The 17,611-nt window shown below is 40.2% G+C and overlaps 1 protein-coding gene across 1 annotated transcript; it reads right to left on the bottom strand.

Annotated features, from left to right (window-relative positions):
* Positions 1–6,641: 6,641 nt before the first annotated feature.
* Positions 6,642–16,033, bottom strand: LOC106946037 (transcriptional repressor scratch 1-like). The gene is made up of 2 exons (XM_015030118.1): positions 14,944–16,033; positions 6,642–7,781 (listed from the first exon to the last, which is right to left on the bottom strand). Exons 1-2 carry the CDS (start codon positions 15,056–15,058, stop codon positions 7,054–7,056), a joined length of 843 nt encoding a protein of 280 aa, XP_014885604.1. The 5' UTR covers positions 15,059–16,033; the 3' UTR covers positions 6,642–7,053.
* Between the last annotated feature and the right edge of the window lie 1,578 nt (positions 16,034–17,611).

Below are 17,611 nucleotides of genomic sequence, written 5' to 3'. Positions count from 1 at the left end.
ATTTGATTCTGCTCAGTTCTGAAGGAAAGTCTATCTCACGGAGCGGCTGATCTTGATTGTTTGGCTACATAAAGATTCAGACTTTCCTCCATTTAACTTAGTAAGATTAAAATGTTTTATCATCTTTTGCTCTGAATCCGTTTGTGTCTTACTGCACAAGTGAAGCCAAACAGTCAGCAGTTTCATTTTGCTCTTGCACAGTTTCATAAAAGGACAACAATCTTTATTAGCATGATGAGCAAAAGAAAACCTGAGAGTTCACTGCTTTAAGGAAAGAAAGATGGAGCTGAGAGAATGTCAGGAAACACGAGAAGCAAAGCAGGAACAGTGAAGCAAAACGGGGGTGAAACATTGAAGGAAGGAGGGGAATTCACATTTGGAGGTATTCATATTTGGTTAAATTCAAACTGAGATAAAGTAAAGAGGTTAAAGTCACAAACTTTCAGCCCCCAACAGATGAACTTTCCACACTAATCGGACATCTGCTCCATACACACCTGACCTTTTGGTATTTTAATTTCATTTTGCATCCTCAGCACTTGCTCGTTCCCTCCTACGACACATCCGCACGCGTGCGCGCGCCCTGAATGATGCGTGCACACACACCCGTTCATTTGACTTGCCAGGAAAGAAAGACCGCGATCCGCTCAAGTAGGTCCCTGGACATGAATCTAAAGACAGTAGGGAGCGTGCAGAGCAATCAAGTGATAAAGCTTATTATCTGAGAAGAGCTATATTCTAAGACTTATTATCTACCAGGAGTTAAATGACTTTCAGGTCCTCAAAGGCCCGATGGCCTGGTTTGACTCTGCTGGAGAGGAAAAAGAAGAGGTGGTTGGACGAGAGGGGGGAAAAAAAAAAAAAAAATATCCGAGAGAAGACAAAAGGGGAGGGGAAATGATGAGGGGAAAAATATGAGGAGAGGAGATGCTTGAAGACAGGAGTGAGAGAGAAGAAGGTGATTCATGGGTGTAGGCAGTTGTTGTTCTGACTTCATGCAGCTACTGTGAAACCAATATTCTGTCAAGGGTTGGCAAATACACTGTACTTCATAAAGCTGCCAGGGGCTGCATTCTTTCTTTGTTGAAGCTGCACAGGTAGCTTAGTGTTGATACTGTACATAGTTTATTGCAGTGGATGCCACAGATGTTGGAAAAGCAAAAATAGATTTGGAGTGCGAATGCTTATGGGGAGAAGGCTGAACTGCAGCTTTACTAAAGGATGAGTTGCATGCTGCAGGAAATGAGAGAGCAGCATTTAGAGAAGAGGGATGATTGTAAATTCAGCATTTTGCTGCACACAGTACGTACCATCGTCAAGTGTTTCTATTCACACATGTAAAACTGTTCGGTTTCAATGCTCACGGTGAGTGAGTTGAATTTTAGTTGTTTCCATTACTTAACTTGTAGCTTTGGTGAAAATGCTCTCACCTCTATTCATTTTAGATTGTCAGCTAAATATTACTGCTATCAGTGCAAAATCTACTGAAATCCAGGTCAATTTCCCACTCCCGACATTTACTCTGATATTTTTCCCAAGAGTAAAAGGTTTCTATAGGTCATGAGTAGAATGTGACCTCCATCTTCTGCTAAACACGAAGTGGCATTGTATTATTCCCATATTTTTTAAATCGTTAGAGAAACATTTTTTTTTTAACTGCTTATCTAGCTTCCTGTCAGGGACAGCTGTGCTGTAGTTCTCAGTAACAGCCCTGCAGTCCACCGTAGTGTCACCACCTGCGCTTAAGGAAAAACAAAAGATGAACTGTTGTTTATGCAACGTAGGCATTTTCTCTAGCGGGCAACTTGAAGATTTGAAATGTCGTAGCTTTGCTTGTGAAATACGGTCATCATAAAGACCGAACACAACCGTGACAGTGGTTTAATACTTCATTACGTGTCTACCTTCATGTCCACCTTCATGCTCTTGGCGCTGCTTTTATTAACGGTTAGCTGCAGGAAAATTGAATAAATTTATACACGCTCACCCCAAGGGAGTCGATAAAACATTAACTGCTCGTAGATTTGAAGAGGACCTCCTTTTAAACAGTTTGAACTATTTCTTTAACAATTTACTGGTTAAGACGTCAAAGTCGATTGCGGCAATCCCAGAAGGCAAAAAACTGTAAAAGTTATCGAGACAGAGCGCAACCAGAAGTGAGCTCCCAAATAAAAGTCTACCTATTGGGCCAATACAACCTTATTTCACCCATATAAGCGCGTCGCTGGATTTGTCAAAATACACGGCAAGATAAAACACACAATGTGACAAGAGCTTAAGAAAGTAGAATGCAGTAAAAAAAACAAAAAAATGAATGTGTTTAACATGAAACATTTTCTAAACTCTTCCTTTTCATCTTCACATTACAAATATGCCATGAGATATTTACACCACACTATCACTTTGCTGTGGGAAGCAAATGAACAAGTGTTTCTAATTGCAGTCGGAGGGAAAATGCAATTTTATACGCTTTCTGAGCTGATCGAGAAAGTTTCTCTGCACTTAAACCAATGGAAATGCACTTGAAGCAGGAGCTCTAACCATGCCCTTTTCCAAACCACTCTTTAAACACCTTTTAAGGCATTATCAAACTGCAGTATTTAACAGTAGAGGCAGCTTAAAAAATGCTAACAAGCTTGCTGTGAATTAATGTCAGCTCAGCGCCTCTTTAAACATACAATATTGACAAAGCTAATGCAAACTAAGAGCTGTTTAGCTCAGAGTCAAGTGTTTTTCTTCTGTGTAAATGAACTAAGCACTCCTCTGACTAGGAAAGAAAACTTTGCACATCGGTATGAATTGCCTTAAAAGCTACTTAGACACCAGAGACAACCTATAATATTCCCCCAAGAGTGCGGCACTGTGCCGAGCATTTACAATGACTCGAAAGAGAACTTGAACCTAAAGACAAAAACACAGAGCTACAACATAATATCCTTGGTTGATTAAGATTATTCTTTATTATGAAGTGCCACAAAATGCTTTGTGATCATTGTGCTTACATTGTCTGAATACTGGCTCAAAAAAAAAAACAAACTAAACAAAACAAACAAAAAAAAAAAACTCACAGGAGATTCTCACTCTGGAACAGAGATCCAACCCTCCTGCGTTAAGGTAAGTCAGATATCGCTATACAGCAGTAAAAACGTCTCAATCCAAAGGATTCTTTACAAACCCTCCTGCAATAAATGATTATTTAGGCTATCATCATTCTTTAACTTGGAAATACAAAAGAAGAAGAAGAAGAAGAAGAAGAGAGGTCAAGCTAGTACAAGTTTTTATTTTTTTATATAATTCTTCTCTACCTGATTTCTAGTTAGTTTCATTGTGCTACTTTCTTTAAAGGTGGAGATGACTACAATGGAAGTACTTAAAGAGGCCAGATCAGGAGCTCACCAGGAGACAGACTCAAGCAGGCAGACTTCATAAAGTATTCCTTCTGCTTTAAAACCACTGAAAAGCCTCATGACAGTTTCAGCCAAACACCCAGAAGACAGAATAGAGTGCAAAGTCTATCAACCAACACTTTGAGACATTAAGACGGGAAACAGTCGGAGCATCATCACATGCACTCGGTTGCTGCAGTAAAGGTTGCTATGGCTGTTAGAAGTCCTGATTATTACATCTCTAGACCTTTGAGTTAAACTAAGAAATATAAAGACTGCATTTTTTGTTTTGTTTGTACAACTTTTGCTATAAAAACATTTTAATCATCTGTGATGCTGAAGCAAAATTTAAAAGGTTGTCTGTATTGTACATAAAAGCTGTTCTAAATTACAAACTGAAAAAATCAACAACAACAAAAATATCCAAAATGGGCTTCAAAAAGTTGGTGATCTACGATCAATGATTTGATGAATTTTAGATGACTGAAGTCCAGATCAAGACCATGACTGGCTGGTTCATGTTCTTATTTTAGAAGAAATAATAATAAAAAAAAAGTTTTCTCTTTCACCAAGATCTCAACACTTTTTTTCAGCCGTTATTGTAGAAGATAAAGAAGTCAGAAGTGTGAGATGTTATCTTCTCGCACTCCTGACACTTCTGATTTAGGCTTTTTGCCTTCAGAACATCTTTGCAGACGCATCACAATTTATGCGAGGTTTTTCTTCTTTCACTCTTATAACAAGTTAAGAAAACTAAGCTTATTCTGTGTAATCTTTAAGACGCCCTATGTCAAAAACATCTCCAAACAGCATTAGTCCTCAGGAAGCAGTGTAATTATCAAAGCTCAGAGATCCACATAGCTAAACGTAGCTGCAGACGGATTTGTTATTCCAAATGGCTTATAATTAGGCACTGTGTGCTTGCATGCATATGGATGCACTTGTTAACACATTTCTGAATGTTTCTGCTCAAGCTTACAATATGCACAAACTGTATAGTGTCACGGATTCACATAAGTACGATCTAAAAACGCACGTCTGTGCTCAGTCTGTCTCATGGGAAGCACCATGAATCTGAAGGAAAAAAAAAAAAGGTTTCTGAGCTGCAGAGATCTGGGTTCAGCATCACTGCTGTTGACCACCTACATTAGAAACTAAATGATTTATGGGGTCAGAGCTGATTCAAGTTAACCTGTCTGCAGGTATATCACTCATGAAGTGAGCCTCTGGGGTGGCCCGGTAGGGGTGGATCGGGGGGGCCTGCTGCAGAACAATGCAAACTCCGTTCCATGCAGCAGCGGCAGCATGAAACTGTGAACTGTAATCAGACTGGCCGGTCAAAGTGCAGCCTGCATCTGTTGTTGAAGAATGCACAGTTAATGTTGTGGAAGCGCTCAGGGGGAGATGACTGAATAATGCATCGGAGTCAGAGTTGACCTCAGTCTAGCTTCAGCAATGCACCAAACTTTGCCTTGGTTTTTCCAATAAGGCATGCTGAGAGTTACGTGTTGCCTCCCAGCTTGGGTTTGTGCAGATCTTATGGCAAAAACTCAGTGTGATTCCTTTTGGCTTCCCGCTGAATATCACAGCAAAATTTAATAAGTCTGCCTCAGTAAATTAGACTATTGCAAAAAAGATGATTTATTTCAGTAATTTGGGCTTAAAAAAGAGAAACAGATTCATATAATTTGGCTGATTTTGGTCACTACAGCTAATGAAAACCCAAAATTGTTATTTCCAGAAAAATTTTATGTTACTATTGCATAGCAACAATAAAAAAATTGTATTTGAATACAGAAATATTGTGCTGTGGCCTACAGAGTGATGGGAGTGACTGCCTACAGAAACAGGAGAGTGAAATATCTCTTGATACAAAAGCTGTACTCGTAGTTCACACTCTGCGAAACTCTCTGACACTCATGAATGGAATTTGTGTAACAATACTTTAAAAGTTTTACATCACCCTGTTGCTTGGGCTTTTCTTTTCTACCACACTTTTTCCTTCCACTTAACATCCCATCACCATGCCTGGATTAAGCACTTTGTGAACAGCATACTTTTTAAGCAATGACCTTCAATCACTTAAACTTTTTCCGGACAATGTCAAGACTGTCTGCTTTCAGTCAGCAGTCTTATCTGTGTAGATTTCCGAGAAACAATACTTTGACTTTTCATGAGCTCGGCACATTAACAGAAATGGATGCTTGAAGCACATCACCCAGTGTGTAGCGAATCCCTATCATATACAAGTTTCCCTTTCTGAATCAAATTACTGAAATAAACATACTTTTCCATGATATCCAGCTTTTCGGAATGCACCTGTCCATCCGTTGACTGGATGATGCAGAAAGTTGCCAGGCATGTCACAACCGCACAGCAGTTATCCTGCAATAGGCCCCACACCCAGCAGACAGCTGATCCCAGCCTCTCAAAGCCTAAATCCTACATTAGTTCTACTCACTAAGAGGCAGGCAGTGCATAACAAGAAAGGAAAAACGGGACTTTTCTTTTCATCACTCTAACACTACATTGGCATGATCCCTGATGTCTGCAATGTTAGTATTTTTCAGTTTATGACTATAGGTGAAGTAAAACATACCTGATTCTTCAAACTGCTATACAGTAGTAGGTAATACTTCATAACTTCATCATAAAATTCCATGCATTAGGTGATTATTGCTTTTACGAGTCCTATGGAGGCTCCAAGAGAAAAAATATTGCCCTCGGGTTCTATCTATAGGAATTTTGGCAAAAATTCATAAGCTTTTTTTTTTATGTGGTTGGCATAGGTTTCGTTATTTTTCTTTTTTTTGTTTTTGCATGCAGTAATGTTAATAAAAAAAAGAAGGTAAACAATATAATAGAAAAAAATCGTATGCAAAAAAAGTGACATATGCTTTGGCCTGTAGTGGTAAAAAGACATATCCAGAACTTAAAGTGCAAATAAACAGCATCTGTTGTCGTCAAATCAAGTAGAAATATACAACACATAATAAAAAGAAACATTGCTTAAATAAATAAATAAATAAATAAATAAATAAATAAATAAATAAATAAATAAATAGTTTTTTTTTTACCTCAGAGGTGGAGAGATTATGGTCACTTGGTGCAGCAGAGCATTATTAATATTATTCTCATTATTATTAATATTCTTATTAGTACTATTCCCCCAAAAAGCAGAATCGGAATGAAAAAAACAACAACAAAAAAACACTTTCACTGCATTTCAGTGCATGGAGAAAACTAGTAGCTATATGTTTGCTATTGTCATTATTCTCATCATTATCATCATCAATGTTCCAAAATATATGTAGTCATATTATATCTAGATGCCAGGAGGAAGCTGCAGTAATATCAGTGTCTCTGCCCTGAACAGACAGAGAAAAAGGAGGTGACGTGATTTCAAGGAAGTGCATGCGTCGATCAGTTAAATCCTTAAGTGGGAAAATCTCAAGGAGAAAAATTGTGCTATCTTCATCGTATTCGTCATTGTGGACAGGCTCCAAGGGAGAGGAGGTGGGGACGGGAGTGGGCAGGTAAGGGAGGTAGAAGGAGGGAAAGCAAGGTCGCATTCTGACCAAAAATATACCGTCTGCAGTTTAGTCTTTAAGGATAATGGTAATTTGTGTCTGCGGTTTTGTCCCTCATTTGATCTCTTTGTAGGTTGTCATGCGTCTAATGGGCCGAGAGGGGAGAAGGGGCCTTTGAAGCAGGCAGATTCGTAGTGCTTGTTCAGATAGCTCTTGAGCGCGAAGGTCTTGTTGCAGCGTTTGCATTTGAAGTGCTTGAAGGCCGAATGCGTCTGCATGTGGGCGCGCAGGTTTGAGCGGTCCGCGAAGGCCTTCCCGCAGTGGGCGCACCCGAACGGTTTCTCGCCGGTGTGGGAGCGCATGTGGCCCTGCAGGAGCCACGGCCGGCTGAACGCCTTCCCGCACACGTCGCACTTGTGCTTGAGGTCATGAGTGAGCAGGTGCATTGCCATGGCGGGCATGGACACGTACACCTTCCCGCAGGTGGGGCACTTCTTTGCCAGCTTGCTGTCAAGTGAGCGGTGCGTCTGTTTGTGCCGGCTCAGGTTGGAAGACGTGGCGTAGGTCTTGCCACACTCGTTGCAGGTGTGCCTCTGGACGCTCCTGGGGCTACCGAGGGCTTTCCTTCTCGAACGGCCGTCGGTGATGAAGAAGGCGTCGACTGTGTATCCCTCGCTGACCGCGGCGTCGCCGTTGATGTAGCCGTCTGTGATTTCTGAGCCCGGACTGTCCGGAGACTCCGAGTCGGGGGCACCGTAGTCGCTGTGGATACCGTCATAGAGGGGGTCGGGAGAGGGCACCTTGATCCCGCCATCGCTCTCACCATCATACACGACAGGACTGATGTAGTCACTGATGTAGGCCGCTAAGGTGGGAACAAGAAAATAGTGTCACACCAAAGTAGGAGTCACAGTTAGGAATGATGCACATTAATGTTACTGTCCCTGAAGAACTTTGATATGTTTGTCAGACACTAAAGAAAACACATCTACGCTGTTTTGCTAAGCTATTTATGTCCTTTGAACATTCACGCAGTCACATTACAACTTCAGACTTCAGTGCATTTTCTTAGGGCTCCATGTTGCAGAGCTGTTCCCACAGAATATCAGCTGTGAGACGGACAGAAAGGATCCCTGGTCTTTAAAGGTTTTCACAAAAACAACTCTGAAAACTGTAGCATGAGTATTCTGTCCAAGTCAATAATATCTGGAAGCATTTTTTTTCCTGCATCTATAGCTAATCTTTTGGGTCATCTCTCCAACAGCTTTGCAGATATATAGACTAAAATAGTTTGCAAAATAACTCAAACTCAGTCAGAATGGATGTAGACCGTCTGTGAACAGAAAATCACAAATATACCGAACATGTCAATCTAAACGTTTACATTGTAACTCTGGCTGAATGTTTTGTGCTATTGCTTTCCTGTAAGGTGAACCTTCACCCTAATCTCAAGCCTCAAGCAGACCGATAGCTTTTCTTCCAGTATTTCCCTCGATTTAGTTCCATCCGTCTCCCATTTGACTCCAGCTAGCTTTCCTGATGTTTCTGGAGAAAAGCATCCCCACAGTATGATATTGCCATCACAGTTTTTGTAAAGCCACAAACCATTAAATCCAACTGAAAAACATTAAAATATGAAAAAGCAACAGGATAAAATGTGAACAAGTCCAAGGTGTTTGAATTTTTTTTCATGGCACTACATAACACGGCTGCCTGTTGAGGACAGAGAGGCACACTGACAAAATCCTCAGCAAACTCCCAGAGAACAGCAATTTAGATGATAAAAATAATACCAATTTATTACTGCATGTATGGCTCCTCTGGGACAAAGTGGCGACTATCAGTGATTAAAACCATTAAAGTCCTAAAGACAGTGAGTGATGAAAACCTGAAGTTTCTTAAGCATATATGTTTTGACGTGCACAAATGACACAAAATTCATAAAAAACTAATCAAGCACGAATTTGTTGAGGCACCAGATTTTTTCATTTAAACTAATAATTATGTAGTCTCGGCTGAAACAGTAATTGAAACATACAGTAGGCCTCCACTGTTGATTTACAAACCCAAGGTGATTAACCATTGTTATTTCAGAGAATCAAATATTCCTTCCTGTCATTACATGTGGCAGTAAAACAGCAAGCACTTCATCATGCTCAAACCACGAGCAATCAGACACTCAATAAAAAGCTTAGAACGTTAAAGATTATCTAAAAATATAGGGCAGAAGAAACAAACTAGCCTATTTTTAGTGGCTATAAGATTTACTTAAGCATTGAAAAAGGCAATAAAAAGTATTCAAGATTCAAGACTGTGGTAGTAGATGGATGATTATAATTGCAGAGTTACAAATATTAACATAATACAGTGTTTAAAAGCATCAGGTGTGACAGCATGCCTGCACCGACAGCTGCAGTCCTTCGGTATCTGTGCTGTAATAATGCCGCAGCAACTGTATCCAAGTTCTGCATAAGTGGTAAAGTGTGAAATCAACGTACAATCAGTGAAACAGCAGTAATTTCAGCGTGTGTCAAACATCTGTTTAAAAAAAAAAATATATATATATATATATATATTTGAATTTCCTTTTCATGAGTCGGAGCATCTGTCTCTCCTCGCTGTACACCTGTGACCAGGAGAGGCTGCTTGAAAGGATCCGCAGTGTGAGTCCTGAACTAATTTAGCAATACATCTCCCTTTGGCCCTCAAGAGCTGCAGTTAAAAACACTCTCCCTCTAAAAGATGAATGCACACAGGCTGACCCTGAACCTGAGGAAAAAGAAGCTGATTTAGCGTGTGAAAACAGGAATCAGCACCGCGGACTGATCCAGCGCGGAACCGGGTCGATGCTACAGTGACCACTGGCTCCCAGGCAGCGCAGCTTCGGTCAGTGCAGTGACCTGTTGGCTTTGTGCTTCTTTGACTTGACAGAAAAATTAAGAACTTTTTCTTAAAACTAATTTTATTTTATTTTATTTTATTTTCCCCGAGAGTCAGAACTGGTTGTGTTCTGGTCTTACTGGAAGCAGTTGCAAAAATCACTTGTATTCACACAAAGCTGGTAAAACATACATAATTTCAATTATGTTTAATGACTACACTCTATATAGGTAACCTATAAGTTACCATATTAAGCTGCAGAAGTCTGAAAATGTTTTGCCTTATCTTCATGAACTCAATAAATTGTAAATTACTTTAAAATTTTTACGCAATATATTCTGATCCACTATCTTTGAGCCTAGTTGTGTTGCTAGTTAATGCTGTTTTGTTTTGCTATACATTTTATTTCTAATTTTAATCTTTGCACATTCATCTGATCCTGGGTGTTGTTTCATAAAAAAAAAACATTTTTATACAATATAAACTATGTGGAAGTTCAATACATTTCAGCTGATTTGACATCAAGCCTCTGTAGCCTTGACAGAACAGGTGTCTCTGTTTATTAACTACACAGCTTATGTTGGCATGTGTTCACATTCAGTTTTATTAAGGAGGAGTAGAAAAGAGATTGTTTAAATTTATACCACACTTTCTTTGTAAAAAACAAAAACAAAAACAAAACAAAACCATGAATCATCCTTTTCAAATTATCCACTACTTTTTTTTAATCTGACACATTCAATCCCATTAAAAGATATTACTGGTAAGGTGAGAAAATGTGTAAAACTTCTGGATGTGTGAATTTATTTTTAGACAGATTTAAGTTACACTCATATAAATCTACTCTCGCTACACATTTTCTTTAGCCATTGGCAATTCCACATAAACAATATAACTCTCATCTAGATCCACTTTATGCTCTCATGATTGGGTCTGCTTCAGTGATGATCCAAACCTTCCCTTCAGGTTTCTCTAAACACCAATGTCCACAAACATCCAGCAAAACTGAACATTAGTTGTGATGTTGCCCATTGTTGAACTTCTGCCTCTTATGTGCCACACTTACTTAAAGTTGTTCCTTGAAATATCTAAACTAAGACAAATTCATAAAAACTCAATCAGTGCAGTCATAACTGGTCAATGTAATTGCATTTCTTATTCCTGTAATTATGTCTATTTATTTTGGTGATGGCACTCATCAATATGTAATGTTTGTTCAATTGTTGGTTTAGGTGTTCTGTAGGTTATATGGTTGTAAAAACATGTTTCTTCAGTTTTTGTTTGAGTCTCAGAGAGGAGCAGGAATGGCAGACAGAAGCAACAAATCCCATGTGGCAAACATATCTGTTTGCATATAATAACAGCAGTTCGCAGTCCCATGAGAATACACACTGACGACACTTACGCCGAGGCAGAACGCGGATGGGGTATAAATATAAATAATGAGTCTAAAAGGCGTCATGTTCAGACCGAAAGTTTTCCTAAAATGGCCCTCTGTAGTGGGGATGTTTGAAGAAGCTGCTTTGAGCTGCTAAAATCACAGGTAAGAGACTGGAGACAAAAGGTGGCTGAGGCAGACTGCATTACAGAAAGCGCTCTAGTGTCAAACCAGGCAGATTGTTAGGTTTGTTAACCTCGACATTAAAAAGCCGTTTTTGCTTTAGAAGCACAGGATTGGTGGCATGGAGCATGCGTGTTGGCGTGCAGCAATCTGTCATTGATTCCCAGCTGGAAATAAAGCAGTTTATTCTGCGTCTCACACACACACTTAAGGTATGAGGGTGGGTTTGCAGTTTTCATATAGTTCAAAATAATCAGCTTCGCTGACAGGATTGTAGCAAAGGCCAGATTTGTTAAGAAGCTGAAATGTGAAACGTTTACAACAAGATTCAATACATTTACTGCCAAATGTCTCATTTTGGTAAACAGCATTTCTGCTTTTTACCTCCAAAAGAGAGTTAGGACTTATCTGGGAAACAGGCTGTAAATGTCAAGTAAATGGTCCTGCTTCAGACATTCTTTGTAAAATTGTTAAATAAATGCTTTTCCCAGAATTGCATATCCTTGGATGCAATATTTACATGGCTGCAAAAGACTAGGGAATTACACACAAATGGGAGAAAAAAAAAATCACAAAAGTAGGTCACACTTTTTAAAACCATTCAGTAAGCAGAGTGGTATTTGAAAATCTGCATTTTCTGACATTTATTTAATTTGTTTTGCCTTAACTGGTTAAATAAAAAAAAAGTGACGTCAATTTTCCCTTTAAAATGTTGTCCTTATGTGACAGTTTAATTTTATGGCAGCTGTTGCAGGTAGAGAGTGAATCATCCAGAGCGAGAAAACCAGCGTGCAAAAAAAGAAAAAAGTGCCAACACTGCAAAAATAGAGCAGTAACACCTGGTGCACGGAAACGTTGTAGAGCGTGTCAGAGGATCAGCCTCCGGTAAGGTCAGTTTAATATACAATCTTGTCTGATAACAGCAGTGGCTTGGAGATGCTCGTTGCATTGCTAAACGTAAGCTACCAAATTCCTGGTTAAGCTGTTCATATTGCACCTGTTGTGTAGTGTATCAGTGTGTCTGAGGTGAGAATCAAACAGATTTAAACGTGAATAAAATGCCCTTTTTTTCTTTTTTTTCTTTTTATCAGATCGTTTTCTGCAACCTCCAGGACACCAAAGAGGCGATTCTGACGCGTCTCCATCTGAGCATGTCTGAAAATGGTGCATTTTTGCTTTCACAGAAGCGGGAAAGTAAAAGCACGTCGGCTCTCTTTATCTTTTTTTTTTTTTTTTTGTCGTTACTTATTATTCTGCGTGGGAGCAAGAAGGTCCCAGCTGAGCATTAGGAAGGATCAGCGAAGCGTGCGAGAAACTCTTGATTGAGTTAATTTCACAAGTGACCTTTACGCAGACCAACTCCAAGAGGAGAACAAATATGCTACAGGATCAAATCCAGCAAAGAATGTTTTACATTTTGCAGGAAAAAAAAAAAAAAAACGCTACAACTGACGAGTTCTGCGTGTTTTTTGCTGTCCACCGCAGCATCTGCTCGTCTGATCCCTCCCAGGCCTGTGGAGCTTAAATCTCTTACAGGCTGCTGTGTCATCTAACTTTGATATATTTTCAATAGCTGATTGAGGGAATGAGACATAAGTAAGTGTTAATGACCATGTGATAACTCTGTGCTGTCTGAAGTCCTTCCCTAATAATTGATTACAGGCTGTCCCACTACAACACCCACCTTATTGAAGGGTTTGAAACAGAACCAGACTGAAAGTGTGGTCAGCTATAAAAACATGACATGAAGATGATGATATTACAAAATGTCCCACTAGATGAAATGAATGCAGTAAAAACCCATTACTCTGGCTACACACCCACCCACCACGCATAACATTATGACAGGCAAGGAGAGACACATTGATAAAGTTCTCTATTAACGTATCCGTTTGTAAAAAAAAACAAAAAACTGCATTTTGTTTACACTGAAACATTATAAAATGAAAGTCCAGCTCTGGTGGGGATTTCCCTAAACAGATTACTAACTAATGCATGTTGGGCCCACTGGTGAAACTAAAGGGGGGTGTAATGGGCAATAGCCTCCCCTAAAATTTGCTTCTCCCAATCCAAATTATTATTTAGCTCTACAGTTTTAGCCTAGGTGAGTTGCAGCATCTTCTTATTTACTGTATTCAGTCCTACGTTACACTTCTGGATCCCTCCTGGTATAACATCACTCATTCCCCAGCCTACCTATACATGACATCATAACACTTCTGCTTCCCCATCGCCACCCTCACACAGACTGACACCCTCATTCAAGACACCACACAAGAACGCCTGCGCACGCACACACACACACACACACACACAACAGATTTAACAATCTGCTGTTCCCATAATTAACTTTTCCATTTATAGCCACTCAACCTGTCCATATTTGCCTTTGTTAATTTGTTTACAGCTGGTAAATTTCCATCTGATTCTCTGCCTGAGGTTTTTTACACAAACAGCGCTGCTGTGCAGTTTGCTGAGGTGTTTGCTGATAGCTGCTCTGTGTGCCGTCAGCTACCCTCCCAGGGACAAACACAGTATTTAAAAGAAATGTTTTGGCTTTAGGTTTTGCTGTGCTGACTCTATACTCTGGATGGCCTTTCCCATTAGTCCATCCATGTAAAAACTTTGTGGAAGTGCCTCTTTTAGGGCGATGCAAACTGCACTTGTGCTCCTGTCACCAGGGGAGCCCGAGCTCCCAAGAGACACAAGAAGACATCCAGATTTGTCATGTTTTATGGTTGACTGCAATCAAGGATCGACCTGCCTGTAGAGGTTTCTCTGTGCTCTTATAGGATAGATTTGCACAGCCTTGCATCCCTTAAAATTGATCGCTCTGGTTGTTTTCTTTATTACTTGACTATTATTTATACAGATTATCTCACTGAGATCCAAAATCCCATATACAAGCGACCTGTTTTAATAAAACAAAACAAAAAACACACAGCAACAAAACAAGTACTTATTAATAAAATTGACACAAATAAGCTGATAAAAAATAAACGAGCTAAAAATAAGAACAAGTTTAATAAGAAAACCATCTTCTTCTTTTTTTTAAGAAATTTGAAATGTCACAAAGTTATTTCTTCTGCCGTTAAAGTGTCTTGCAGAAGTTAGAGATCCTTCTTTAGGGGCTTAATAAAACCAGGCAGGAGTTTTTAAAGCTGCTGTAGTTTGAGCTGCTGAGAAACTTGATGCAGTTTGTTGTGCATGGCGCTGCATACCAGCCAGTTTTGCCCATACTGGTTATAATATTATGCTTGTAGCTTAGACAAACTTTATATCTGACACAGAGTTGGTCTGTGCGTGAATTTTAGCTTCTTGTAACCCGCAGCTCTGATGTGTAAGGCTCTGGTAAAGATTTAAAACAATCACAGAAAAAAAAAAAAAGCAACCTTCAAGACCCAACAGGTAAATCTACCTCTTTGTCTCATGCATTATAGACCAGCCTTATTACAGAAACATAACCCCCTCCTCTCCTGACTGCATCCCTCTCTTCCTCTTCCTCATCCTCCTCCTCCTCCTCACTGGGATCGATCTGTATCCGAGACACCTGTAAGTCCCGCGCTGTGTAGGCAGCCTGACCTACCTTTGTCATGCAGCCGCAGGCTGAGGTCTGTCCTGTGCCGGTAGGCGTGTTCCAACTCCGCCCCGGTGGAGAAATCATCCAGTTTCACCTTTTTCACCAGGAAAGACCTTGGCATGATGGTGAGAGACACCGGCACGCACGCGAGCACGCACGCTCCCACAAACACAACGTACACGCGGACGCAGCGATACACACACGCGCGCACACTCTCGCGGATGTAAAGCCCCTCGCCGACGGCCTGGCCAGCGTGGCGATCCCGTCCGTCCGTCAACACGCCGAGCAGAGGGGCCGATTGTCTTCAGGTGGTGGCGGGAGCCGAGCTGCCGAATTATCCGGTCAAAAGAGTTATTGTTCTGCTTGAGTGTCCCTGCCTGGCCCGGTCCAGTCCTCTTGCAGGAATGGGAGGAAATGCAACTTCAGCACCGGACAGCTCCCACCGTAGGGGAGGAAGAGGAGGAGGAGAAGGAGAAGGAGGAGGAGGAGGAGGGGGTGCCTCGTGCTTTTTGCACTCGCGGACAAACGGAAGACTGAAGGCTCTCGAACAATAATAAGATAAAAATGAATATAAAAAGGCGATGGAAGACACCTCGCAAAGCCCGGGCCTCTTTAAAAAAAGAAATGGAGGAGGAAGAAGGGAAGGACGAGGGAGGGATGCGAAGAAAATCAGAGGTTTAAAAAATATGTAATAATAACTTAGAATGCTTTTATGTATAAAAAAAATCCCTTTTACGAAAAAAAAGTCCTTTATATCCCTTTAAGTCAAAAAAAATTGTACAAAAAGGGACTCCGATGAATCAACAGATCCCCCTCTTTCTCTCTCTGGATCCCTCTCTCTTCACTCTCTTCCCCTCGCCTCTCTCTTTCTGCTGCTTCGAGCTGTTCCCGCGAGTGTGCCGTCTCGCGATCAGCTGTTGGCATTTATACGGAGAGAGGGAGAGAGAGAGAGAGAGAGAGAGAGAGAGAGAGAGAGAGGGATGGACGGATGGATAGACACAAGGGTGGAGAGAGTGCTTAATTTAATCCATCCCGCATCCCCTGGGAGCGGCGACTGGCCCGGATGATTTATTGAAGCTGTTATCACCCCCTCTTTCTCTTTCTTTCTCTGTCTTTCACTCTCCTTCGCTCTCCTTCTCTTCATTGTGTGTGTGTGTGTGTGTGTGTGTCAGAGAGAGAGAGAGAGAGAGAGAGAGAGAGAGAGGCAAGACGCCATGTTTTGTGGAGATAAGAATGGAAATTATTTTTTTCAAGCATTCGTCGACTTGATTTAGCTATCTCAACGTGAAACATGCTTTTTAAAGATTGCTCCATTGTTCATAATTTTTTTTGGGACTCATACTTCTTTTTTTTACTACTAAGCTTATTTCTAGTTATTTCTTTTCCTTTTTTCTGTGATGACAAGGATTTTAAAGGGGGATATTAACTTGCATGCTGAGAGCTTAGTAATTATCATTAATGTAGCCCTGAAGGCAAAAAGGGAGTAGACCAAATGGAGTGTTTTACAGTAGCCTAACCACCGGATTAATATGGAGGTAGGGTATATCAGCTCCAGGGTCACATTGGGTTCACTTGCAACTTTTTCTGATTTTTATGTGGGAAAAAACAAATCCAATGTAATGTAAAACTGAATGAACTTTTTCAGAATTACTGTTCTCTTCAACTTGTCCAGAGTTCTCTGTTGAGGCTGGCGTGCTCTAAAATTTAGAGTGCTCTAAAAGTTGACATTATTCAAAATGTCTTTGTTATGACAACTTGACATTAACCAAGAAATCATTACTGATATAAATTTGTTATAAACGTATTACTGATTGAACTTTAAAAATCAAGTAACTTTATGTTATTAAAGGTAAAGTTTAAACAGTAATGATTTCTTGGTTAATGTCAAGTTGTCATAACAAAGACATTTTGAATAATGTCAACTTTGTATTAAAAGTGTCATAATTTACCAAATGATGCTTTATGACAGTCATAAATATTCATGAAGGCTTATTCATGTTCATGACAGGTGTTATGTCATGTTTATGAAAGTGTCATGTCAGTCTTATTCACCCCCCTTCAAATAAAGTGTTACCGAATGTTTTCTGCAATTGTACAGAAAACATTCTTTATATGACTGATATGTCATACCATTGCAGATGTTGCCACCTAACAGACTGGAGCACTGCAACTCTGGAGTCTGCATGAAGCTTCCTAGAAGTGAATTACACTACATAGGCATTTTTTAGTGAATTGCTAAAAAAAGTTCTCCCAAATAAGCACTTTATGGCAATTTGCTGAAATATTCCCTGAAGGTTTCCTCGGTCTTCTAGACCTCAGTTTATGTCAACAAGTTCTTTAAACTAAGATAATGCGAACCAACTGCTATTAAATGATATTTGCATTTCCCTCTTCGCTCCAAATTATTTACATCTTCAGACCAAAAGGGGAGCTTTCTTTCCTAAAGGAGCCCCTGCTGCTGCTGCTGCTTGCAGCGACAAGGTTTGAGTACTTGTGAAACTTTGAAATCTGCAGCATCTGTCCTTTCTGTGTGATGACTGTGTACAACGTCTAGCCTTAACAAGCTGACTGAGCTCTGTGAGCTACGCAAGCTATGTGCAAGCTCAAATCCCTGAGGCCGCTCAAATATTTGCACAACACCCCTTTCCTAATTCTTACTTCAAAGTTCTGGCAA

This window comes from Poecilia latipinna, unplaced genomic scaffold, assembly GCF_001443285.1.
Source record: "Poecilia latipinna isolate Pla-1442-1.1 unplaced genomic scaffold, P_latipinna-1.0 Scaffold11, whole genome shotgun sequence".
Taxonomy (NCBI): domain Eukaryota; kingdom Metazoa; phylum Chordata; class Actinopteri; order Cyprinodontiformes; family Poeciliidae; genus Poecilia; species Poecilia latipinna.
Note: the sequence above shows the minus strand (reverse complement) of the source record. Positions and strands in the feature narration are given on the sequence as shown.